This window comes from Mixophyes fleayi, chromosome 4 (genome assembly GCF_038048845.1).
Source record: "Mixophyes fleayi isolate aMixFle1 chromosome 4, aMixFle1.hap1, whole genome shotgun sequence".
In the NCBI taxonomy this organism is placed as follows: Eukaryota; Metazoa; Chordata; class Amphibia; order Anura; family Limnodynastidae; genus Mixophyes; species Mixophyes fleayi.
The window spans coordinates 37,386,748-37,414,726 of NC_134405.1; the positions used below are offsets into that span (position 1 = coordinate 37,386,748).

A 27,979-nucleotide genomic window follows, 5' to 3' on the forward strand; every position below is an offset into this window, starting at 1 on the left:
CTAGTATCTGGTTCCAATTCTGTTGGAATTCACTGTTATCCAAATTGATAGTGGATTTTTTTACAATCCTAAGTCCCCTTGGAACAATTTTATTTTCTATATATTTAGACAGAGTAGTAATTTCCCACCATTGTTTAATTTCTTGGGTTAATAGTTTTACATATCTAAGAAAATTACCGCAGAAGGTGTTTTCATCAACCACAGGTTCAACCACCCTGTCTTCAGTAGAGAAAATTCCCCCTACTCTAAGGAGCCTGTTTTTTCTCCGGAATAGGAGCATGATGTACGGAAAAAAGCGAGAGAGAATGTATGTTGATGGTAAGGCATGCAGCGGATAGCCCTAGGACTGTTACTAGTAATAGATTGAAGGAAATGGGATCTGCGCTTCCTCACCTAGATGTGTGTTGCTGCCATTAGGAGCGTGACAAGGCTCGTCCCAATCCCCAGTAGAATATAGTAATAAAATAATAACTCCCAGGCGCAGGTGCAGATGTATGAAATGGGATAAGGAAGAGTATGATTAATAGGGCATAAAGTAGCTAAAATGACAATATTTAATAGTGCCACAAACAGTGATCATACAATAACAAAAATAACCAGTGCACTGGATAACAATAAATGAAACACTAACCGCCGGACTAGGACTCTCCGGACACATTCTCCAGCAGCAGGTTAGTTCCATCAGCCCCTGTATGATTCGATTATGTACATTATAAGAACTGTACCAGAACGGATTGACTTTCATTTCTCTTCATTGTCTAAATACGATCTGGTTGGACTGAGAATTCATACCGTGTGAACTGTATAAGAACGGATTGATTTTTTCTTTATTACTATCAACGGAGCATTTATTCATGCAATTAATTTGAATTTATACACTGCAAGTTTGTGTGTAATATTGCTTTCCATCTGCATCTCCATATATAGAGGATTATTGGACTAATTTTATTAAATTATTTGCTATTTAGCATTGTACAAATGTATGCATTTATTGTTATCCAGTGCACTGGTTATTTTTGTTATTGTATGATCACTGTTTGTGGCACTATTAAATATTGGCATTTTAGCTACTTCATGCCCCATTAACCATACTCTTCCTTATCCCATTTCATACATCTGCCCCTGCGCCTAGGAGAGTTATTATTTTATTACTAAATTTGTAGTAGTAACTAAGTCAAATCTAAGGACCAATAGCATTTCATAAGCAGCCATTGATGGTCTGCACCCACTGACTTCAACAGAAGTGACTCCCAAAACATAAACACCAACAGTAATCCCTCAGATGCATAGGGTAAGTGGTTCCTGTGTTTTGTTTAGGCGTTCCTCAGTCTGTGTTTGTCTTTAGAGCTGGGGTTTACCTGTTATGTGCCTACTGTGAGTGTACAGAGAGCTGGCTATCGACAGTTCTGGAATAAAGGTAATGTATTTGTTTATTGTGTTATGTTCCTAATTCTAGCTGTGTCTTGTACAGGAACCTGGCCATCCTATATGATCCTATTTTACATCAAGACCCTATATTAAAAAATATTATACCACATGATCTGAAAATAGTTTTTAGGAAAGGTAATAATCTTAAGAATTTATTGGCCCCAAGTTTAATTAGATGCGGCCCTAAAAATCTAGGAGAAACCGCAAATTGGATCCCAAAAAAATAGATGGATATTTTAAATGTGGAAATGTAAGATGTACAACCTGTTCTTATACTTCAAATAAGGTATTGAAATTCACTCATGAGGATAAGAAGTATAAGGTTAGAGGGTTTATTAATTGCAACTCATGTTATGTCATTTATATGTTGAAATGTAGTTGTGAAATAATATATATTAGTAGAACTAATGGGGCTTTGAAATTGAGGTTCATGGAACACAAGCGTAATATCATAAATAAAAAGGAGAACCACAGTGTTCCACGCCATTTTAATACCCACCATGGAGGTAATATCCAGGATTTGACATTAATTGGGATTGAGCACGTCAAAATGACAGAATGAGGGGGTGACAGATTTAGAAGATTATGCACACAAGAAGTGTATTGGATTCATCAACTAAATTCACTTAGTCCTGCAGGACTGAATGAAATACTAGAATTGAATGAAGTACTTTCTTAAGAAATCAATAACATGAGTGTGATTTGTTATAGTTCTTTGGATAGGTATTTCATTATCGTAAATATATGTCTGAGTTTGCGTGTATACATTTATGTATACATGTATCCAGAGATATAAATATGTTGTTGTGCCAGTATAGAAATTGTGGTTCATAGTGATTCAGAATAAATGAATCAGATATAATATTGTGACTTTGTGATCCATAATGAATTAGAATAAATTAATTATATATAGGATTTTGAAATGCTTCTCTATATCCATTTATATAACATTTGTGGCTCGACAAAATTTAAAAAAATGATTTATATATAAGAATGAGGAATATCTCTATATCTATTTATAATTAAGAGACAGCTGAATTGAAACAATAAGAACATTAAGTATTGAGAATAGTAAGAAAAATAGAAAGTAAATAGGAATGTATTGATATGTATAGAGAGATGGAGATTATATTGACAAGTTTGTGAAATGGTATTAAATAATAATTAATATAAGTTTATTTTATTTTAGTATATATTATTCCAGACTTAGTTTATTATGAGTTTTATTTTTATTTAATGGAATGTTGTATTATAAACATATTTTTTTTAAAATGAATGGTAAGGATTAATGGGTTAATGCAACACCTGTTAGGTAATTGATTGAAAAAAAGGTATATAAAAAAAAACAATAGTGAAGGAAAGAAATCTAATAATGCCTCTGGAAAAACCGTCTTTAACGATGAAACGCGTCAGGTAAAAAATATTTTCAAACTAGGAATCATCCTATTTTGTCCTGCCACTGTCTGCTACAGTTCCCTTTCTGTGACAGCAAGATTTGGATGCCGGCTAATCCTCTCGAACACACGTTGCTAATGATTGTGGGAGGAGAGTGTCTTCAACGTGCATGCTGAATATCAGCAAACACCCGGACGGTTGAATATCTGTTTGCTGGACTCAAGCTGTTCTTAGTGCGCTTTTATTGGAGACCAGTGGGAGTAGAGAAAATGGGTTTGACATTGACTCCTAAGGTAAATGACACTATCGGACTCTAGCCTACTTCTATAAAGATAGACATACTTTTATCACGGATATCCATGTACCTACTGAAGTGGGTTTATTGATTGATTCACTTTACTTTTATACATTGTGTTTGAAAAACATATTCAATTAAGATTAATGTAGGATTCATTTAATTCAATCAGTATCTGTGCTATTGGCGGAAATATGACACAGAAAGATTAATTACTGAGACGGTCAGTTCGTCATTTAAACAGCAAATATAATATACAGATTGGACAAGTTTTATGGAATCCACTAATTAATTTATGTACTCCTGTAATCCTTATTGGACTCTATGATACAGTTTTACCTGCAATATTGGACCATTTGATCTATAGATTTTTATATCATAAAGTCATGTCAGGCATTTCTACGTATCTATGTGCTATAATAATTCTATAAAGGATATAACATTATCATATTGCATTGTTTTTAGCTGACTGGTGCATTATCACTCTCTCCCTGGAGGTAGCCCTCTTCCATCATTAACCTCCCCAGTCATAACCATTATGTGGTGGCCATATTCTTAATGCTACTAGAGCCGCAATTCCCCAACATAGGAAATCTCCCACCACCCACCTATTTCTGTGGTACTAGCTAAAATCCAAAATAGCTGTAATATGGAAACTCTTGGGTTCCGGTATTCCACCTCTCCTTCCTCTCACCTGATCAAATGGGTCAACTGTAAGAATTATTACACGGAACACTTAGACTCGCTATCTTCCTCCGCTACCTTGTAACTGTATTACTGTATAATGCATGCATACATTTTCCATGTTTCTGATGTGCTTGTAAAATTGCATGTTATTAATTCTCCCCTTTTTCGTCTTCCCTTCCTCCTTTCCTGCTTGTTTGTTTGCTTTCTGATTTTGCTTTCTTTACCCTGTAAAAACTGAAAAACTCAATAAAAACTTTCATGGTTATAACAAGATAGAAGAATCCGCAAATCAGCGATTATCTTTGCTTAAATATCAAGACAATGAACATTGGATTTTTTTTGTAATATATTTTTTTGTATATGTTATAGCAGCTGCGCCTTCACCATGTGGAATGCAGGTGTATAAGTTCCTGATATTCATAATGACAAGAAACAGTTGTCTCCTGGAAATAGTCTTAGACCAAAATAATTATGTTGAATCATGAATAAGTCTACATGATATTGGAGGTAATTAACCATATATTAAGCTAGCGGTAGAGAAAATTGCCCCTTGCAGATAATAGGTTTCTTCCTGGGGGGCGGGAGGGTGTAGCATTCCTACGGATCTTGGGTACAGTATATAGCACTGGACTAATTGGGAAGCAAAAGGTGTTTTGTATTGATATCCAGCCCACAATTGGGGAAGCCTAAATAGATCATCTCATCATCAATCCAGGCTTTAAACTTTAAAGTGTAATCATCATCCAATTGTACATATGCATCAAAATCAATGAGTTGCTGTGGGACTTAATTGCGATTGTATGAGTAGTCCATTATCACTCTAGCTCCTTCTTTATCCACTGGCTAAATTATAATATCCTTATCATTAGCCAATTCTTTATGGGCATTCTCTCAGAAATTGGACAGTTATGATTTTAGCGCCCTTGTAGCTGGACTTTGTTTATACAGTCAAACGTGCCATTAGTTTATTAGTGGTTACAGCATTCTTAAAATGATCTTTTAGCTTAAGATTTCATTGCATTTTATATAGATCAATTTCAGTAGCCACCTCTGACTGAATAAAGGAAGGAACAAAACATTTCTGTAAGATGCTGTCTTCAGTTATAGACGGTGTCCTTTTAGAAAGATTGTAAATTGCGGTTTGCTGACACCCATCTGTGGCTTTTGTGACCTTGTACGTTGAACCCCACTCAGTGGTGTCTTTTCCTTTTTCTCTGCCTTTTGCACTAGTACAATTCACTTCTAAACATGATAAACCGTTTGAAGAGGAGCAATGTGCAGTATCCATTCTGGAAATAGGGGTGCTTTCCCCATCATTAGAGCTAGTTTCCTGGAAAAGGCACCTGGAAGTTGGGTCTATGGGGTCTAGTAAGTTTATCCCAAACAAAGCCAAGGTTATACTCTATTTTCATTAGAGTCTAAAGAAGCTTTTTGGAGTTTGACTATCATAAATGAGATAGGCTCTTCTCCATATTTATTTACCTGATCAGACACCTTCTTAAACCGATCATTCAATACAATGTAAGTGTGAAAATTAATATTGGTGACTTCATTTCTAACATCTACCATCCATCTACTTTGCCTCTTCAATGACCAGATGGATCAAATACATGGAGCATTTATTTAAATTTACACAACATTTACTACAGAAATCTGGGATTGTACTGTCTATAGTGGGCTGGTTACCAGACAGGTATTTGTTTAGCTTTATAACAGTCTGATAGAGTGACTGCATGAAAATGTAAATCCAACTGTTTTCTTTAATTTTAGTAAGTTACTATAAATATCTTTAGATCTAATAGTGCCGGTATTGTTGTGAAAAGTCTCAGAGTGAATAACTTTGCTGGTTTCATTCTCCTCAAAAGCTTCTATATCCAAACATATGTCAATGACAAAGCAAGAAAACAACCACAAAAATGGGCAACAACATTGAGATGTTATCTCCATATGCAGGTATATATAATAACTTTAAAAATATAAATCTGTGTATCTATATATATTTATATATTTCTGTTATTAGTATTGTGGTATCATGTGTGTAACAGATTGTAAGATCGTTTGGGTAAGGCCATCTTTACCTTCTGTCTGGCTAAACAATAGGTGAATCCTAAACAGAAGATCCATTTGTTGACATAACAGGAGAATTATATGATCTAATTAGAATGGAAGATTTTACCACCTGCCAAGGCCTAACTAGAATTTTCTTTTGTAGTAAGTGACATTAGGCATGTTTATATCTCATTTACAAGTTAACAAGTTTTACAAGAGAATTTGTTCTGATGAAAGAAAATGTGTGAGACTCTAATTTAAATTTCACATAGAAACCAACAGACTGAAAATATCTTTTGATCATCCTGGGAACTATTAAAGAGAGATGGGGAGGAATGATTATATATAGTCTGTATCAGGTTATTGTTAGTTAGTTGATGGTTGAGTTGGTGGGTGGAGAACTGGAAGGCTGGAACAGAAAGAATTAGCAGGAGTGAAATAGATTGAAGGAGAACTCTAGAGTGTAAGGTAATTATAATATGTCTAAGAATATATTGATACATACACAAATGTTTGTAGATATTGTCTTGATTTGAATGTGGAATGAGGTCTTATTTTAAAATGTTCCGCCTTAGCAATGTTTATATTGTTATTATTGCAATGTAACAGTTAGATCTGCATAATGCAATATATGTTACCAACTCACCAAGTTACCAAGTGACCAAGTCACTCCAATCTTCCCCTTCTGGTCAGTACTAATATGATTTGTTATCTGGGTCGAAACTTACCTGCATGCAGATTTTAAAGGCAAATCCTCCCGAAGCAATAGCAGCCATAGGAAAACTAGGGACTCACTTAACAGAAGTTGGGATCAATAAATGTAAAGAACTAGAAATGGGGTGCAAGAGAGCTAGGATTTTCTTATTTTCTTTGCAAAACAAGACATAGATTCACTGCACTCACCACATACAAAATATATATATGTGCACTATTTGTATTGAAGATTACACTTGCATATATATAATTATTGGAAAAAAACTGCACTCACATTTTCAAGTAAATTCTCTTTGGGGTGCTCCACAATAGCTCCCATTTCTATAGTAGCTAGCACATGTTCAAAAAATAGAGAGGGCTTTCACCATTTAAAACAGGTAGATTATTCTTTATTATCAATCCAGTTCCTTTATATTATAGTCAAAGTTTCGGTCTTACATCCCATCCAGACCTTTTTCAAGACAGGTTTCATTGAACAGCAGACAAGACAGGCATAGATAATGTATAAGGATATATATATATATATATATATATATATATTATATTTTTTTTTTCTATTGGTACTGTGGTGTCGATGATTCACTGAAAATATATTGTAAAGGAAGGTATACAGTCTGCAATGGATATAGACTAATCCTCTATCTATGTATAAAACAATCATGTATCTGATTATATATATTTATAGGGCGTACACTCTTCTGTCATTACCCAAGTTACATATTAAACAACCAGAATGCTACTGACAATATATAAAGAGGCTGGGAATTGGGTAACAGTGTTACCATGTTCAGTAACTTATGCAAAAGTGATCACATCCTCACTGTTTGAGTGACAATTTGATCCTTTATAAATCAGGCTAGATATACTGTGAAAGCATATAACTAATGTACACTAAGTGATAACAGTATTACATCTTTTTCTTGTTTTATTAGTATAAATGAAATATATATAATTACAATGATATTTGATATTAACAAACTGTTTAGCTGTCTTCTATAGGATGTTAGGGCACCATTAGTGTTTTTGCTTTGTTAGTATATATAAAGGTATATATAGGTGTGCAGCTCCTTCAAATTATTACTATTTTCATTAGTTTAGTATTCTTTCTATGGACAATAAACCCTGTATATTAAGTTAATAAGTAATACTATGTGCAGATGGACCATAGCGTTTAATAAACTGCAGATTTCATTGGCAAAAGGTCCCAGCAATATGGGAACATATACAAAAATGAAAACAATGGTCAATGACTGGGTCATAATTACAACTAAGTAATTCCTATAATTCCTGCATTTCTTGCTATTTTCCTCCTAAATACCAATGTTTGCCAAATTATTTTTTTTGCTTTCATTTCATGGCATTATCTTCAGAACTACATCTTTCTTCACCCTTCCTGAAACACGTACCTCTGTCCACATTGCCCCTTCAGTACTTCACTCACCTCTAGTTAACACTCATGAACTGTTGTCTTATTTAAATTCAATACTGTGCATGTGTCTAAACATACAGAAAAAGAATGGAAACCTAGAATTAGACATTTAGGGGCATATTCAATTAGGATTTGCGCCCGCGATTATGCGCGGCTGCGCATGTAAAGTGTCATTATGGTACACCAACATCCTTGATGCTGCAGTATCGGGACCCGTGCAGCCAGGCGTAATCGCGGCTCAAATCCTAATTGAATATGCCCCTAATAGAGAACGTGAGAAGAAGGACTGTGCATTTATAATACAGATAAGATAACAGTGATCTCTCTTTAGTAAGAGAATATTCCTCTTATAATATTATTATATGTAAGTTGCTTCATTAATATATAGTAGGCAGTGAGTCCATTATCTCCTGTGTGTGGATATTACACAGTGTTTTGTCTTGTGTGGTTGCACAGATAAGTCTTGTGATTTAAATATGTAGTATTATTCCTGCTTTTTATACCTTTGTGTTTTATCATACTTTCTCCCTCAGTGTTCTTTATCTGATTTTGTTGATATGTACGAGGAGGGACACGGAATATAAATTTTAATCTTTGTATTTATTTTGAAATCATAGTTACTGCTGATATTTAAAACAGTGCTCACATTGTTTGTCTAGACTAGAGGTGAATCCTAGACAAAAGATCAATTTGTTGACATAACAGGATAGCAGAGACTGCTGTAATCTAATAAGAATGGAAGAATTTCCACCTGGAAAGGTCTAATTAGCATTTTCCTTTGTAGTAAGAAAGTTTATATCTCATTTACAAGTCAATGAGGTCTATAGGAGAAGCTGCTCTGATGAAACAAATTTTAAGAATGTAATTCGATTTTAATTCAATTTTCACCTGGACACAAACAGCCTGAGAATACCTTTTCATCATCACAGGAACTACTGAAGAAAGATGGGGAGGAATGAGTATAAATAGGCTGTATCAGGCTAGTGTCAGTTAGTGGATGGTTGAGTTGGTGGCTGGAGAGCTGGAAGGATGGAACAGTAAGAATAATCAGGAGGGAAAGAGTTAGAAGGAGAAATCCACAGAGTAAGGTAATTATATTTTGTATACAATTGTATTAATACATACACAAATGTTTGTAGACATTATGTTATAAATATTGTATTATTATAAATCTAGGATGTGGTTTTGCCTTAGATTACAATACTAACTATATAATTGTTGCTAACAGAATTATAATTATTAAGGTATACAACTGTGAATTTTATATTCTATATTTTTATATATTTAATTGTAAATATCGTATTGCAAAATTAAGCTGGTTTTACATGTCTTGAACTTTAAATATCCTGATAATACACTGTATATTATATGTATCTACTTCATCCTATTGTTGGCAGTGTAGTCAGATATTTATGAACCATAATACATATAAACATACATTTATAAAATATTTCTAAATATATTGATGACTATTCCTAGATTTTCAAATAAATTGTATGAGCCATAAATGTAAGGATAGGAATGATTTAGTTGTCCCATAATCTTAAGAAACAAGTTTTATTGCACAATTACTTAACATTAAGGCCAAATAGTTTTATGAGCCAACCATTACATGCATGATAATACATTTGGTGTGGTAATTATTCTAGAAATAAATAGATTATATATATATATATATATATATATATATATATATATATATATATATATATATATATATATATATATATATATATATGGTAGGATCCACTTTTGAATTGCTGCCACATGATTGGCTGATTAGATATTTGCATTACTCCAAAGAGCCTCTTTTTTTTCCCACGTAGTTTGCCTGTTGCCTATTTTGTTTATGATGGTATCACCTACAACTAAATATGTAAATTGCTTAAATAGCATATATATATATATATATATATATATATATATATATATGGTAGGATCCACTTTTGAATTGCTGCCACATGATTGGCTGATTAGATATTTGCATTACTCCAAAGAGCCTCTTTTTTTTCCCACGTAGTTTGCCTGTTGCCTATTTTGTTTATGATGGTATCACCTACAATTAAATATGTAAATTGCTTAAATAGCAGGGAGTAGGAAGGGAGTCCAATATTTACTGTATATAACATAATTATATGTTGTATGGGTGTACAAATAAGCCTGTAGTTTTGATCTATGTATGCATTATTAATCCTGCTTTATATACCTTGGTGTTTTTACCAATACAATTAGTGCTCTCACTTTGTGTGCTTTATCTGATTTTGTATCTCTGTCCTTGGCTGGACAAGGATGTAATCGAATAAATATCTGAGGCTTTATATTGAGCATTATTTGTATTATTATATTATATTTTATGAGCATTCAATATTTGATATTTGAAATCATTACAAATTTTGTAAGGTAGCAGTAGCTTTGACTTGGGGAGGTTTTATATACATGTTTATTTTAAATAGTGAATAATTTGGATATCAGAGTTACTGTTGATATTTAGGACAGGTCTTTCTGCTCACACTCTCTGCCTAGACAATATGTGTAACCTAAATAAAAGATCCTTTTGTTGACATAACAGGATGTCCGAGAATGCTATGATCTAATTAGAATAGATGGTTTTACCACCTGTGAAGGTATAATCAGAATTTTCCTTTGTAATAAGTGACGTTAACAATGTTTATACCTCATTTACAAGTCAAGGAGGTTAACACGAGATGCTGCTCTGATGACAGAATTTTATGAACGCCTAATGTAAATGTTACATTAAGACAAAGAGTCTTTCATCATCCTGGAAACTATAGAAGAGAGATGGGGAGGAATGACTATAAATAGGCTGTATCAGGATAGAGTTAGTGAGTTGGTGACTGGAGAGCTGGAAGGATGGAACAGTAAGAATGAGCAGGAAAGAGGTAGAAGGAGAAATCTCCAGAATAAGGTAATTGTATTTCACATACAAATGTACTGATAGATACACAAACCTTTGGAGCTATTGTGTTCTAGATGTCGTTTTAATATTTAATGTATGGTATTTTTGAACAATGATTAATTCAAGGAATGTAAAGGATTTTTTTGGAAACGTGATCACATTCTCACTGTTTCAGTTCCCATTATATCCTTTATAAATTAAGGATAGATATATTGTGATAATATACTAATAGTGTATGCAAAGTGATAATAGTATTCAACTGTTTCTTGTTTCAGCTGTCTTCTGTAGGAAATAAGGGAACTCTTTTGGTTTTGTTTTGTTAGCATATACAAAGGTGTATCTAGTTGTGTAGCTCTTTTAAAGTATTGGAGTGTGTTAAAAATTACTCTGTGCAGCAGTTTAGCATTTTTTTATTTTCTATATAGAAATGATGAACTCAGACTGAGAGAAACACTCACACATACACTGCCAGACACATATATACATTTATTTTATAATACATTTCTGTCATTTATCTTTTCTATCATTTTGTTCCTTTTCCTGATATACCCTAAACTCAAACCCTAAACCTGTCCTCGTCTCTTAAAGAAAAAAGTAGTACTGTGTACTTACACCTATACATAGAACGTGTAATGTGGCAGTGTGGCATGTGTCTATGTATAGACAAGTGGCATTGTGCGTGTGTCTATACATACAGAAAAAGAATGAAAGCCTACAATTAGACATTTATAGACAACACTAAAAAAGACTGTGCATTTATAATACATATAAGAAAACAGTGATCTCTCTTTAGCAAGAGAATATTCCTCCTATAACATTACAATAATATAATATGTAAATTGCTTCATTAATAGATAGTAGGTAGTAAGTCCATTATCTGCTGGGTGCAAATATTTCCCAATGTTTTGTCTTGTGTGGGTGTACAGATAAGTATTTTGATTTACTGTGGGTATGTAGTATTAATGCTGGTGTTTTTACCATACTATCTCCCTCTGTGTTCTTTATCTGATTGTGTTGATCTGTATTTGGCTGGATGAGGAGGTACAAGAAGGAGGATGAGTTCTTATGAGAATTATTTGTATTTATTTTGAAATCATAGTTACTGCTGATATTTAAAACAGGTATTTCTGCTCACATTGTCTGCCTAGACTAGAGGTGAATCGTAAACAAAAGATCCATTTGTTGACATAACAGAATGTCAGAGACTGTTGTAATTTATTAAGAATGGAAGATTTTCCACCTGCCAGTGTCTAATTAGCATATTCCTTTGTATTAAGTAATGTTTACATCTCATTTACAAATTAATGAGGTTTACATGAGAAGCTGCTCCAATTAAACAATTTTTAGGAATAAAATTAGATTTTAATTTAAATTTCACCCGGAGACAAACAGTATGAGAATACCTTTTCATCATCACAGGAGATACTGAAGAAATATGTGGAATTAATGAGTATAAATAGGCTGTATCAGGCTAGTGTTAGTTAGTTGATGGTTGAGTTGGTGGCTGGAGAGCTGGAAGGATTGAACCTCCATCTGTCTAAAGAATAGGTGAATCCTAAACAAAAGATCCATGTGTTGACATAACAGGATGTGATCTAATTTGAATTCAAGATTCAGGTCTCATTAGAAATTTCCTTTGTTGTAAGTGACCTTAGGAATGTTTATACCTCATTTACAAGTCAAGGAGGTTTACATAAGAAGCTGCTCTGGTGAAAGAAAACATATGGACTTTATGAGACCTTAATTTAAATTTCACCTTAAGACAAAGAGTCTGAGAATATCTTTTGGTCATCCTGGTAACTACAGAAGAGAGATGGGGAGAAATGACTATAAATAGGTGGTATTAGGCTATTTTCAGTTAGTTGATGCCTGAATTGGTGGCTGGAGATTTAGAGGGTGGAACCAGTAAGAAGGTGCAGGAGGGAAATAGACTGAAGAGGAAATCTACAGTTAAGGTAATTATATTATGTCTAAGAAGATATTGATACATACATAAATGTTTCTATATATATAGACTTGATATGGATGTGGGATGAGTTCTTGTCTTAAAATGTCCTGCCTTCAGAATGTTTATACCTATAGTATTGCAATATACCAGAATAATAAATATAATTATAACGTTACACTGCTATGAAGTTTGTACTCTACAACTTCTTTCTATAAATACATTTTTCAGTATGGGATCATGTGTGTAGCTTATATATTTTATAATTTATTTTTCTAGCCATTTTTTTTATTATGTTTTTGTTACTCTTTTCTGTAAACCCAAACATCAAACCTACAAATGCATCTTATATAGGTATTATTATATGCCCTTAAAACCAGCTGAATCAAGCTGATAGCTCATGTTAATAGTCCTGGTTCATGCACTGCAGCCACCATGTTGTGATGTTGCTGTTTGCTCTGTACCCCTCACACTGAACAAAGTGACAGGAAGGTGTTCTCTATATTCACATTTCCATGAAGTGTGTAGTGAAAACGCCAACATACTGGTGCATCAGCTGAAAAAAGTTGTGCCAGGATTGGTAGCAGTTGTTACCCGTCTATGGTCCTGCGGTACTCATTACCACCACAATGTGAACCCCAACAACATTTTAAACGACATAGGAATAATGATGGCTATAAGGCATACAGTAATAAAATGCCTACTTACCTTTACCGTGCACTGTCCAATCCGAGTGGCCTAAACGCCTGAAAATGCCAGTTTTAAAGCGGAAATACCCGGAGCCTACGCCTCTGTAATAGAATAAAGGCGTGTGGTCTGGATACTGCCACTTTAAAACCGCCATTTTCAGTGTGTCCATAGTAAATGAAGTCATATCATACTGTAAGTGTTTAGGCCATTTGGATTGGACAGTGCACGAAGATTTCAAGCTCCAGACAAACTGCATGTCTGGCATATGTTTATTAGGCATTTTATTACTGTAGGCCTTTTAGCCATCGTTATTCCCATGCCGTTTAAAATGTTATCGGGGTTCACATTGTTGTTTTACCGTAGCTCACCCCTCTGGTCAGTGCAGGAGGTGAGTAATGTATAATAGATTATGCTGCAGGAGGAGAGAGTTCTATTTACTGCACATTTCATTAGCAATAGGTTCCCAGCAAAATGGGAACATACACAGAAAAACAAAAAACAATGATCAAGGACTGGTATATATTTGTTAGTTTATATAAATATACGTTGTATTCCTTATTCAACATAACACTGCTACTGTGAAAGCAGATTCACACAGCAAACAGATAATCATTACATTGTTAACATTATCATAACTTTTATTACAGGTGAATTAACGAGCAGGATTCCCAGAATAAACAGAAGGTGTCTCAGAAGAGGACATTGATCTCTGAACATCTAAGAATTCCAAAGAAAAATCTCACTAACAACTAAAGTAGACTACATGCATTAATTATTCTTCAACTCTACAAAATTCCCACAAGCAATTTTCATTTTCTGAATAAGAGAAACCATCTCAACTAAGTTGTTACTCATCAAACATATGATGAATTTTGCAGGACAGAAACACAATCTATTCTGTGAATGTATCCAGTGTTTTACCCTCAAGTCAGATCTTGTAAAACATCAAGGGATTCATATAGAAGAGAAGTTATTTAAATGTTCTGAATGTAGCAAATGTTTTACCCGAAAGTCAACTCTTGTTACACATCAGAGGATTCACACAGGGGAGAAACCATTTAAATGCTCTGACTGTAACAAGTGTTTTACCCGAAAGTTCACTCTTGTTACACATCAGAGGAATCACACTGGGGAGAAACCATTTAAATGCTATGAATGTAGCAAGTGTTTTACCCGAAAGTCAGATCTTGTAAAACATCAAAGGATTCACATAGAACAGAAGTTATTTAAATGCTCTGAATGTAGCAAATCTTTTACCCGAAAGTCAACTCTTGTTACACATCTGAGGATTCACACTGGGGAGAAACCATTTAAATGCTCTGAATGTAGCAAATGTTTTACCAGAAAACCAGAGCTTATAGAACATCAAATGATTCACACAGGGGAAAAACCATTTAAGTGCTCTGAATGTAGCAAGCACTTTACCCAAAAGTCACATCTTGTAAGACATGTTAGGATTCACACAGGGGAGAAACCATTTAAATGCTCTGAATGTAGCAAGTGTTTTACCCAAACTGCAGAACTTGTTAGACATCATAAAATTCACACAGGAGAGAAACCATTTAAATGCTCTGAATGCAGCAAGTGTTTTACCCTTAAGTCACATCTTGTAACACATCATAAGACGCACACAGGGGAGAAACTATTTAAATGCTCTGAATGTAGCAAGTGTTTTACCCTGAAGTCACATCTTGTAACACATCATAAGACTCACACAGGGGAGAAACCATTTAAATGCTCTGAATGTAGCAAGTGTTTTACCCAAAAGTCAGAACTTGTAACACATCAGAGGATTCACACAGGAGATAAATCATTTAATTGCTCTTAATGTAACAAGTGTTTTGCTGATAAGCCACATCTTGTATCACATCAGAAGATTCATGTCCCAGTAATTTTCTGTAGTAAATACCATGGAGGGAAAAAATACTAATCTTCCAATATGTACACACTACATCCAATACATAAAGAATGTTAATCTTATGAGAATACAATAAATAAGTGACTTATATGAAGAATTATTTTAAATAAATATATTTAACAAAATTAAGTGTCCACAGGCTAGTAAGCATAAGATTACCTATAAGTGTAAAATATAATAACACAATGATGTAAGCATAATAGGAGCAATAATATATGAAAACATAAGTGTTAGCCAAAAGACATGTAAGACCCAGCTGAACATTCAGGACTTTAGGATGGAGAGTTTATAAATACATAATCCAATGGCTTTATCATTTAAGCAACATTTTTCCCTGTTTCCTCCTTGGGCTGTTCTCTTAATACGATCAATTGGCATACAGTGTAGTTCCAGAATCATATGTTCAAATGATAAGAAATGTCAGGCCACTGGTTGTTCCAAGATTTTATCTCTCAATGCTGCCATGATACTAGATTTCTGATTGGCAATTAATTATTTTAGTGGGCATTCAGTATTACCCATGTATAGTAACCCACAAGGGCATTCAATGATGACATAGGAGCTGCTATAAGTAAGGTGATGGTTAATTTTATTATTTTTACCCAAATGTGTAAGGTTGAAGTTTGTACCTACTTGCATATTGTTGACAAGCATCAGTCCTAATGCCACAAAGTCTAAGTGGAGGGGTAAAGGATGGATGACTGCTGTATTTTTGTACTGGGTCATTCAGTACCAAAAGGTCCCTCACACTGCAATCTCTTTTGTACCATATCAAAGGATAATCAGAGAAATAATTTTGCTCAGAATTATTTTTTTTCAAGCCAGTATCATTTGTCAAAAGGTTCCAATTTTTGTTGATAGCTTATATAGTGGCAGGCTCTGTTACTGAATGTTGTACAACCATCTTTATATTATTTTATGTGGTTTCTTTTTTTTTGGCCATAGTATCTATTGTCTATCGATTTTAATTGCTGTAATGATCACATTTCTCACGTGCATTGTAACTATACTGAATAAATCTATATCCCATATCTGTCATCTGTTTGTGACTTTAAATATCATTTCTGACGATTTGTGTGACTCTTAAGAATTGTTATAGGAGAAGATCTTCTTTAGGAGATGGAGGGTGATGCCTGAATGTATTTAATATCAAATTATGGTCTGTGGATTTTCTTAATAAATTGCAATACACCAGCTAACAGTCTATTACATCACAGTAGTTCACGTATTCCTGCCATTCTCAAGGGATTAACCAAGGGCAAATTTTTCCAACTCAGACAAAACTGCTTAGATGAACAGAGAAGCCAGAGAAGTATATCCAAGAAAACAACAGGATGACAAGAAAAAGAATGTATAGGAATTTTTTGAACCTATGGAAGTCCATCAGAGGCAAACTATAAAAACATTGGGACATCTTATTAACAAGCCTGATATATTAATCTGACATAGAGGTAGGGTATGAAGGATTATGTTACTCCATAGTAAATTTGATTTGACTATTATAGCCATTCAAAAAATGTAAGAAACAATTTAACAAAAGTTCATCACCCTCCCCGATCATGAAAAGATAATCTATATAGTGACAAAATATCAATATTTGTGAAGCGAAGGCAAATTGAAAGACGTTCTTCAAACTGAAACAGAAAAATTTTCATAAATACTGATGCCATGTTTGACCCTATTGTGGTAGCAGAGTGTTGGACATTGAAGGACATCCAGATGAAATGATTTACATCTCTAAAATAAGAACGATCTGTAGAAACAAATCTAAACTTTTTTCCAAATTAAATTTATTGTCCACAAATTTACGTGATGTTAAATACTTTTTTTTGTCAAAAAAGACAAAAGTATTATAGGAGTGATACCTTTATTGGCTAACCAAAATACATTTTTTATATTTGCTAGCTTTCAGAGCACAGAGGCCCCTTCATCAGGCTGGTTTATAAATGAAAGAAAAAGGAGGCAATATATATATATATATATATATATATATACACAACAAATCAATGATATATAAATCAATGTAGCAAGTGTTTGCCCAAAAGTCAGGTCTTGTAAAACATCACAGAATTCATACACGAGAGAAACCATTTACTTGCTCTGAATGTAGCAAGCATTTTGCCATTGAGTCTTATCTTTTAGCAGATCATAAGATTCACACAGGAGAGAAACCATTTAAATGCTGTAAATGTAGTAAGTGTTTTGCCATCAAGTGTCGTTGGACATCAGAGGACTCACATAGGAGAAAACCATTTAATGCTCTGAATGCAGCAAATATTTTACTCAAAAGATAACACTAATAACTCAACAGTCACTCCGAGTTACTCAATGTAATATGTGTTTCATAATTAAGTTAACTTTTTTTTATAACCATAATATCCATACAAAGGGGAAGCAAGTTTTTTTTTTTGAAGTTGAGAAATTACGGGAAAAATCTAACTCTTGTTAAATGTCAGAGAAGATTGGAGAGATCTGACAAGGGGACTTCAGAATATTTCTCTCATATGTTATGAACTAGACCTAAATATATAACCGCCAATAACGATAGGTTCGCCCTTCCTGATCTCTGTAATATACTGCTGTTCTGTTCATCCAGGTGCTGGGACTAGGAGAAGAAAGATCTTTCTATCCAGTAGAGAGTTTCAGCAGCTCTTCTCAGTACTGGGATCCCTTCTATGACAGACAGAGCTATGAGTACTGAATATTTCTACAGGGACACTGCACACTGCCCTGTATCACACTAGAAGTGCTCCTATTGGTCCCTGTTATTCCTTCTTATTCTTTCCCTCATACCTTTCTAGTGCTGTTTTACCTCCATCTATTAAGAGTAAAATGTAGTATTTTGTAAAATGGTGCAAGCAGAACAGTGGCAGCTGTATCCCCAGCAGCCAATCAGATGATCACATTTGTTTGTTTAATGGCACTAGGCTGCTAACAGCTGATATAGATTTTCTATGAGTTTCAGCGTATCCTTGCTTTTCCCACCATGTTATTAAATAGATCTATGGGGGGCAATTTGTGTATCAGGTTATTAATAAAAAATCCTTCACACTCTTTTAAACTAGTAGCACATAAAAGTATACAAAATAGTAAAACAGTGCAGGTTAATCCAAATCAGACAGCACTCTCCTGCTTGTAGACTGAATAACTAAAGACCGGTTATTATTGTTATCATTATAATGGTGGCCACACAAGTGCACTGATATCTCTATGTTTCCGCATTCCCCTGTGTTTTTATTTCAAATTACATTCACAGCTTCAAAATCTATATCTCACAGTAATAAAATACACTCCTTTGTATTTCACCCACTGCTGTCAAATACTTCCAATCAGGGCTTGCGTTCTGGTCGTGGGAAATCCCCCAGTTATAAATATGACTGTATGGTCGCAAGGACTTCATTCTCTGCAGGAGCTCTTAACGAGTTAGTATTGTGTCAACCTAATTTTTTTGACAAAACCAGATGAAGAAGATGCCAGGTGTGCCAGCCTGTGGTTTGAAAGAGTGGGGGGGTTTATTTATATTTTTTCCTGGTGCACTATAGGTCACAGTGGATCCTTGGTGCCAGTGGATATTGGCACTTCATCATGATCAGGATCAACATTTATTTATATAGCGCCAGCAAATTCCGTAGCGCTTTACAATTGGGAACAAACATTAATAAGACAATACTGGGTAATACATACAGACAGAGAGGTAAGAGAACCCTGCTCGCAAGCTTACAATCTATAGGACAATGGGAGTTAGAAACACAAGGGCATGTGCTACATCATATTGCACAATGGACCAGCTAGACTGCAAAGGTAAAAGTACTGAGTGGGCTGTGTGTGTTGCAATGTTGGTCAGAGGGTTGTTGTCTTGCGTTAGCTGTGTAGAGGATGGTAATAGGGTAATCTAGGGAAATTAAGATGGTGGTTGAGGAATATCATAACCTTGTCTGAAGAAGTGGGTTTTTGCAGTGAACGCTTGAAGGTTTGAAGACTAGAGGAAAGTCTTACTGTGCGAGGGAGGGATTTCTACAAAGTGGGTGCAGCCCGGAAAAAATCCTGTAACCAAGAATGGGAGGATGTGATGAGAGTGGAGGAGAGACGTAGATCTTGTGCAGAACGGAGGTATCGAGTGGGGAGATATTTCGAGACCAGTGAGGAAATGTATGTTGGTGCAATTTTGTTGATGGCCTTGTATGTTAGTAGAAGAATTTTATATTGGATTCGTTGAAATGCAGGCAGCCAATGTAGAGACTGACAGAGTGGCTCAGCAGAGGAAAAAAGGTTAGTAAGGAAAATCAATCTAGCCGCTGCATGCAAAATAGATTGTAGGGGTTCAAGTCTGACTTTGGGAAGACCAGTAAGGAGGGAATTGCAATAGTCGATGCGGGAGATGATGAGTGCATGAATTAATGTTTTTGTGGTGTCTTGTGTCAGATATGTGCGTATTCTGGAAATGTTCTTTAGGTGTATGTGACATGATTTAGATATAGAGTTGATGTGGGGAATAAATGACAGTTGTGAATCAAGGATTACACCTAGGCAACGAGCTTGCAGCTTGGGATTTATGGTCATGTTATCAACAGAAATTGAAATGTCAGGCAGGAAGCTTCTGTTTTTGGGTCGGAATATTATTAATTCATTTTTTGAAAGATTGAGTTTGAGTTGGCTAGAAGACATCCAAGATGAAATGGCAGAAAGACAGTCGGTAACGCGAGACAACACAGATGGTGAAAGATCAGGAGAGGATAGATAAATTTGTGCATCATCTGCATAGAGATGATACTGAAATCCAAAGGAGCTTATTAGTTTTCCAAGAGAAGTGGTGTAGATAGAGAATAGCAGAGGACCTAGGACTGAGCCTTGTGGCACTCCAACTGATAAAGGAAGCGGAGCAGAGGTGGATCCAGAGAAATTAACACTGAAAGAGCGATTAGATAGGTAGGATGAGAACCAGGACAGGACAGTGCCTTCAAGACCTAGGGATTGTAGAGTTTGTATGAGGAGAGAGTGGTCAACAGTGTCAAATGCAGCAGAGAGATCCAGGAGAATTAGAAGAGAGTAATGGTTATTATTTTTTTGCTGTGATCAAATCATTGACAACCTTGGTCAGTGCAGTCTCTGTGGAGTGTTGAGAGCACAAGCCTGACTGAAGAGGATCCAATAGGTTGTTTGCTGTAAGAAAGTGTGTGAGGCGAGTGTAGGCAATTCTCTCGAGAAGCTTGGAGGGGCATGGGAGCTGGGAGATGGGGTGGTTATTTACGAGAGAGTTAGGGTCAGAATTTTGTTTTTTTTAAAATGGGAGTAATCACTGCATGCTTGAATAGTGATGAAAAAATACCAGTAGAAAGAGAGAGATTACAGATTTTAGTTAGAGGTGGAATGAGAACAGGGACAGGGACATACCAATTTGTGAGGGAATGGAATCAAGAGGACAGGAGGTAGAGTAGGAAGATGAGAAGAGAGTAGAAACTTCCTCTTCATTTGTGGGATCAAATGAAGAGAGAGTATCACAGGGTGCTACAAAGGAATTGAGCCGATTGCCTATCAAGGGAGATGATACCATTTCAAGCCTGATCTTATCAATTTTGTCCTTGAAATAGGAAGTAAGATCCTGTGCACTGATGTTAGTTGGAGGATTTGGGGAAGGAGGATTCAGAAAAGAGTTAAATGTGTTAAAGAGGCGTTTGGTGTTAGAAGCCTGAGCATAGATGAGAGATCGGAAGTATGCTTGTTTAGCAGTGTCCAGAGCATTTCTATAGGAGTGGTAGATATCAGTATATGTGATGAAATCATTAGAGGCACAAGATTTACGCCAGTGACGTTCTGCTTTACGAGAAAGTTTTTGTAGAGTTCGTGTTACTGTAGTGTGCCACAGTTGCCAACGAATTCTACGCGAAGTATGTAGTGTCGCTGGAGCCACTTGATCCAGGGCAGTTGCTAGGGTTTGATGAAAATGGGGTACTGCCCGATCAGGGGAGGGAAATGTAGAAATTGGGAAGAGAAGGTGTTGGAGAGAGGTGGAAAACTGTTGAAAATCAATAGAGTTGAAATTCCTGCGGTTGTGAGGAGGTTTGGAAGAGTTTGAAACTAGGGAGAGTGAAGAACTCGGGGTGAGCGAGTAGCTAATAAGTTGATGATCCGAGAGGGGGAAAGGAGTGTTTAGGAAATTAGAAACTGAGCATAGTCTAGAGAAAACAAGATCAAGACAGTGGCCATCCTGATGAGTAGCGGATTCAATCCACTGGGAGAGGTCAAGTGATTAGGTTAGAGAGAGTAGTTTGGAAGCAGCATTGGAACGTGGATTAGAAATAGGGATGTTGAAATCACCCATGATGATGGTGGGAATATCAGTAGATAAGAAGTGAGGGAGCCATGCAGAGAAGTGTTCAAGAAATTGTTGGTGTGAACCAGGGGGGCGATAGATGACAGCAACACGCATAGAGAATGGGTTAAAAATCCTAACAGCATGTACTTCAAAAAATGTGAATGTGAGTAATGGGACACTTGGTAGAACTGTGAATGTGCACTGTGGGGAGAGAAGTAGTCCAACCCCCCCCCCCCTTGTGGGTCACCAAGTGCCAGCATGCCCTGGCAGCCATGGAAATTCAGACTCTTGTACTACTACAAGTGGCAGTATGCCCAGACAATTTTAGTGGTGCCCATGTATATTATGGGGATAGGAAGAGTTGGAGAGCAGCCAAACACTGTCTAAAATTATTGCTACACCCCCACGAATGCTGGTCACGTCTACTGGCGGCGTGGTGTGGAAACCCCCCTCTTCAAATCCTCACAGTATTGGGTCCCCTTCCATACTGCCAATCCAGCCATAAGATGATCAGCACATTGTTGTTTATAACTATTGTTATAGCTATTCTTCAATAAACTCCAAAAATATAAACTCATATTAGAAGAAAAACAAGAAAAACTTTAATTTTTAAACTTTTTATGTTTTTTTCAAAAAAAATCCGAATCCAAAACCTTAAATCCGAACCGAGACCTTTCGTCAAGTGTTTTGCGAGACAAATCCGAACCCCAAAAATAACGAAAATCCGGATCCAAAACACAAAACACGAGACGTCAAAAGTCGCCGGTGCACATCCCTAGAAAAATGAAGCATATATTTTTGTAACAATATACACTGCAAAGTATCTCTGGAATGCCCGCAAGACAATTCGCGGCTATTTGAATTTCCCCCTGTTTTATGGGTATTAGTCACTGGGGATTTAACCGTATAAAGTTGGAGAAAAAAATATCCCAATAAAAATGACATTGATCTTCTAAAACATTATAGTCACCTTTACAGGATTGTTATTTAGGCCTAAATGAACTGTCTTCAAAGATCAAACGTGTCCCTTAAACAGTGGAGTTAGCAATATTTTTGGCTAAACTAATGTTCAAATGCAGCCAATTATGTTACAGGTTCAACGAGAATTAATGCAGGCTTACAGCAAAATTCTGCTGGTTATGCAGTCATTGCATTTTACCACCAAGTGAGAAAACTAAAGGTCTGTGTAATGACCTATAGGACTGTAAATAAAGAAAGCCTTGTAAATAATGTAGTTATGTTTGAAAAGGACATTGAAAGAGACAGTCAAAATGAGTCACTCACTCTGAAATCCTGTTTAAGCTTATCCATAGATTGTATTTGACTCCTGAGCGACTGCACAGATTTATGCCTAGTGAATTGAAATTTTATTTGGGGAATTGTGGTGAGGTTAGGAGCCTCTTGCATATGTTCAAAAAATAGAGAGGGCTTTCACCATTTAAAACAGGTAGATTATTCTTTATTTTCAATCCAGTTCCTTTATATTATAGTCAAAATTTCGGTCTTACATCCCATCCAGACCTTTTTCAAGACAGGTTTCATTGAACAGCAGACAAGACAAGCATATATAATGTATAAGGATATATATATATATATATATATATATATATATATATATATATATATATATATATTTATATTTTATATTTTATTTTTTTTCTATTGGTACTGTGGTGTCGATGATTCACTGAAAATATATTGTAAAGGAAGGTATACAGCCTGCAGCGAATATAGACTAATCCTCTATCTATGTATTAAACAATCATGTATCTGATTATATATATTTATAGGGCGTACACTCTTCTGTCATTACCCAAGTTACATATTAAACAACCAGAATGCTACTGACAATATATAAAGAGGCTGGGAATTGGGTAACAGTGTTACCATGTTCAGTAACTTATGCAGAAGTGATCACATCCTCACTGTTTGAGTGACAATTTGATCCTTTATAAATCAGGTTAGATATACTGTGAAAGCATATAACTAATGTACACTAAGTGATAACAGTATTACATCTTTTTCTTGTTTTATTAGTATAAATGAAATATATATAATTACAATGATATTTGATATTAACAAACTGTTTAGCTGTCTTCTATAGGATGTTAGGGCACCATTAGTGTTTTTGCTTTGTTAGTATATATAAAGGTATATATATATAGGTGTGCAGCTCCTTCAAATTATTACTATTTTCATTAGTTTAGTATTCTTTCTATGGACAATAAACCCTGTATATTAAGTTCATAAGTAATACTATGTGCAGATGGACCATAGCGTTTAATAATCTGCAGATTTCATTGGCAAAAGGTCCCAGCAATATGGGAACGTACACAAAAATGAAAACAATGGTCAATGACTGGGTCATAATTACAACTAGGTAATTCCTATAATTCCTGCATTTCTTGCTATTTTCCTCCTAAATACCAATGTTTGCCAAATTATTTTTTTTGCTTTCCTTTCATGGCTTTATCTTCAGAACTATATCGTTCTTCACCCTTCCTGAAACACACCTCTGTCCACATTGCCCCTTCAGTACTTCACTCACCTCTAGTTAACACTCATGAACTGTTGTCTTATTTAAATTCAATAGTTATAATAACCTCACCCTATTGCCAGAAACTAAAAGGATGTAAATCTTACAATCATCTTTCCTACCTTTCCTCCTCCTTGCTTCTATTAGCTGGTGATATATCACCTAATCCAGGTCCCCCACACTTCTCCCACACACATATATCTGAACTCTACCAAAATACAGCAAACCTCAAACACATCACCTGTCTCCAATCAGTGGCGGATCCAGGGGGAGGGCGATCGGGGCAATCGCCCCCCTTAGCAGGGACTTCTTGCCGGTGGCTGCACAGTATGTGCAGGTCCGTTCAGCAGTGACAGTCTACTGCCCGGCTGCTCTGATTGTGTTTTAAACACAATCAGAGCAGCCAGGCAGCACACTGTCACTGCCGAGCGGACCTGCACATAGTGTGCAGCCGCCGGCAGCCTTAGATGTCGGAAAGGGGGCAGGGCCTAAATCGCCCCCCTATAGCAATTTTCTAGATCCGCCCCTGTCTCCATTCCATCCCAAAGTCCTTTAAATGGAATGCACACTCTGTAACAAACTTACCACCATGGCTCACGCAATTAGACAATGCCTTACCTGCAGCCCTTTCACATGGTGGCCTCCATGACACCCACACACCCAGACCAGGAGGCAGACAAGGAGTTGGGGTTGGACTACTTTTCTCCCCACAGTGTAAGTTCACAGTTCTACCAAATGTCCCATCACTCACATCCACATCTTTTGAAGAACACACTGTTAGGATTTTTAACCCATTCTCTATGCGTATGGCTGTGATCTATCACCCACCCTGGACCCCACCAACAATTTCTTGAACATTTCTCTGCATGGCTCCCTCACTTCTTATCCTCTGACATCCCCACCATCATCATGGGTGATTTTAACATCTCTATTGCTAATCCACGTTCCAATGCTGCTTCCAAACTACTCTCTCTAACCTCCTCACTTGACCTCTCCCAGTGGATTGAATCTGCTACTCATCAGAATGGCCACTGTCTTGATCTTATTTTCTCTAGACTGTGCTCATTTTCTTAACAACAATGGATAACAATATGAAATCCTACAGGTGCTGTTATAATTGTTTAAAGATACATAAGAAATATAAGAAGAATACTATGAAGATGCTCTAAGGATCTTTGATTTTCTACGATACTTTTCTCATATATCATGAAAATGGAAAAGAGAAAGCATAATAGTGCAATACTGTATAAACAAATACACATATGGAACAACGTCCCATATAAAGCTCTTTATGACTTGGAGACCCGCACCTTCTTCTTAGCTTAACGCCCCCTAGTATTGGGCTACTCACTAGAAATCTATGGGGAATGGGCACATCAATATAGGTTTCTTATTTCTTTTTCCTTTATTTTCTTCCTCCATACATCATAAAAGACTCGCCATCAAGACTCGGGCAGCACAGTGGCCTAGTGGTTAGCACTTCTGCCTCACAGCACTGGGGTTATGAGTTTGATTCCCGACCATGGCCTTATCTGTGTGGAGTTTGTATGTTCTCCCAGCGATTGCGTGGGTTTCCTCCAGGTGCTCCGGTTTCCTCCCACACTCCAAAAACATACTGGTAGGTAATTGGGTGCTATCAAAATCAACCCTAGTCTCTCCATGTCTGTCTGTGTCTGTGTGTCTATATTAGGGAATTTAGACTGTAAGCTCCAATGGGGCAGGGACTGATGTGAATGAGTTCTCTGTACAGCGCTGCGGAATTAGTGGCGCTATATAAATAAATGATGATGATGATGATATACCATAAAAGAAAAAATAAAGTGCATCTAGCGTGATATTGCTTAAATAAAATAAACTTTTTATTCACACTAATATTGTAACTGGTAGGAGTGCATGAATCTTTCCCTTGTGGATTTACACAAAATAAATAAAATAACAAGTAAATCCACAAGGGAAATATTCATGCACTCCTACCAGATGAATGAGAATATTCAGGCAGATGATAATTTTTCCACAATGGCCTTGAATATCCAAATGTGGAAAAGCCAAAGAAATCCCCATTCAGCGGAAGGAATACAGATGGAAAACAATAATGGAATGCTGATCAGCTTGCAATAGGTTTCGACCATGACAGTCCTAGTCAAGGTGCATGTCAGCTGATCATCCCTAATGTGCTATTTCTGTCTAACTTATCCAATCACAGGGACTGATGTGAGAGAGTTCTCTGTACAGCGCTGCGGAATTAGTAGCGCTATATAAAAAGCTGCTGCTGATGATGACGATTTAAGGCGGTGTGGGAATAGCTCATTTGTAAATGTTGGGTTTTCATTTCTTTAGTCATTTGTCATTTCTGCACATAATACATGAGAATTCTCAGCACAATTGTTTCTTATATATTACACTTAACCAGAGCTTAGATTAAATAAAATAAAAACATACCAAGACTTTATACAAAGAAAACAAGTAGTACTATCTAATTCTCTATATATATGCAGATGAAGAACAGGCACTGGGAAATACACCCAAATATAGGATGTAAGAAGTGATACTGTGCATGTGTCTGAACATACAGAAAAAGAATGGAAACCTAGAATTAGACATTTAGGGGCATATTCAATTAGGATTTGCGCCCGCGATTATGCGCGGCTGCGCATGTAAAGTGTCATTATGGTACACCAACATCCTTGATGCTGCAGTATTGGAACCCGTGCAGCCAGGCGTAATCGCGGCTCAAATCCTAATTAAATATGCCCCTAATAGAGAACGTGAGAAGAAGGACTGTGCATTTATAATACAGATAAGATAACAGTGATCTCTCTTTAGTAAGAGAATATTCCTCTTATAATATTATTATATGTAAGTTGCTTCATTAATATATAGTGGGCAGTGAGTCCATTATCTCTGTGTGTGTGGATATTACACAGTGTTTTGTCTTGTGTGGTTGCACAGATAAGTCTTGTGATTTAAATATGTAGTATTATTCCTGCTTTTTATACCTTTGTGTTTTATCATACTTTCTCCCTCAGTGTTCTTTATCTGATTTTGTTGATATGTACATAGATGGATGAGGAGGGACAAGGAAGATAAATTTTAATCTTTGTATTTATTTTGAAATCATAGTTACTGCTGATATTTAAAACAGTTTCACATTGTTTGTCTAGACTAGAGGTGAATCCTAGACAAAAGATCAATTTGTTGACATAACAGGATAGCAGAGACTGCTGTAATCTAATAAGAATGGAATATTTTCCACCTGTAAAGGTCTAATTAGCATTTTCCTTTGTAGTAATAATGTTTACATCTCATTTACAAGTCAATGAGGTCTACAGGAGAAGCTGTTCTGATGAAACAAATTTTAAGAATGTAATTCGATTTTAATTAAATTTTCACCTAGACACAAACAGTCTGAGAATACCTTTTCATCATCACAGGAACTACTGAAGAAAGATGGGGAGGAATGAGTATAAATAGGCTGTATCAGGCTAGTGTAAGTTAGTTGATGCTTGAGTTGGTAGCTGGAGAGCTGGAAGGTTGGAACAGTAAGAATAATCAGGAGGGAAAGAGATAGAAGGAGAAATCCCCAGAGTAAGGTAATTATATTTTGTATTAATACATACACAAACGTTTGTAGACATTATATTATAAATATTGTATTATTATAAA

The 27,979-nt window shown here is 35.8% G+C and overlaps 1 protein-coding gene across 1 annotated transcript in view; it reads left to right on the forward strand.

Annotated features, from left to right (window-relative positions):
- Window positions 1-27,979, forward strand: part of LOC142150620 (uncharacterized) — a 173,763-nt gene that overhangs the window by 80,916 nt on the left and 64,868 nt on the right. Inside the window, 2 exon segments of the mRNA XM_075205820.1 lie at window positions 14,543-15,437; window positions 17,513-17,660. Of these exon segments, the coding sequence (XP_075061921.1) occupies window positions 14,543-15,437; window positions 17,513-17,660 (1,043 nt within the window).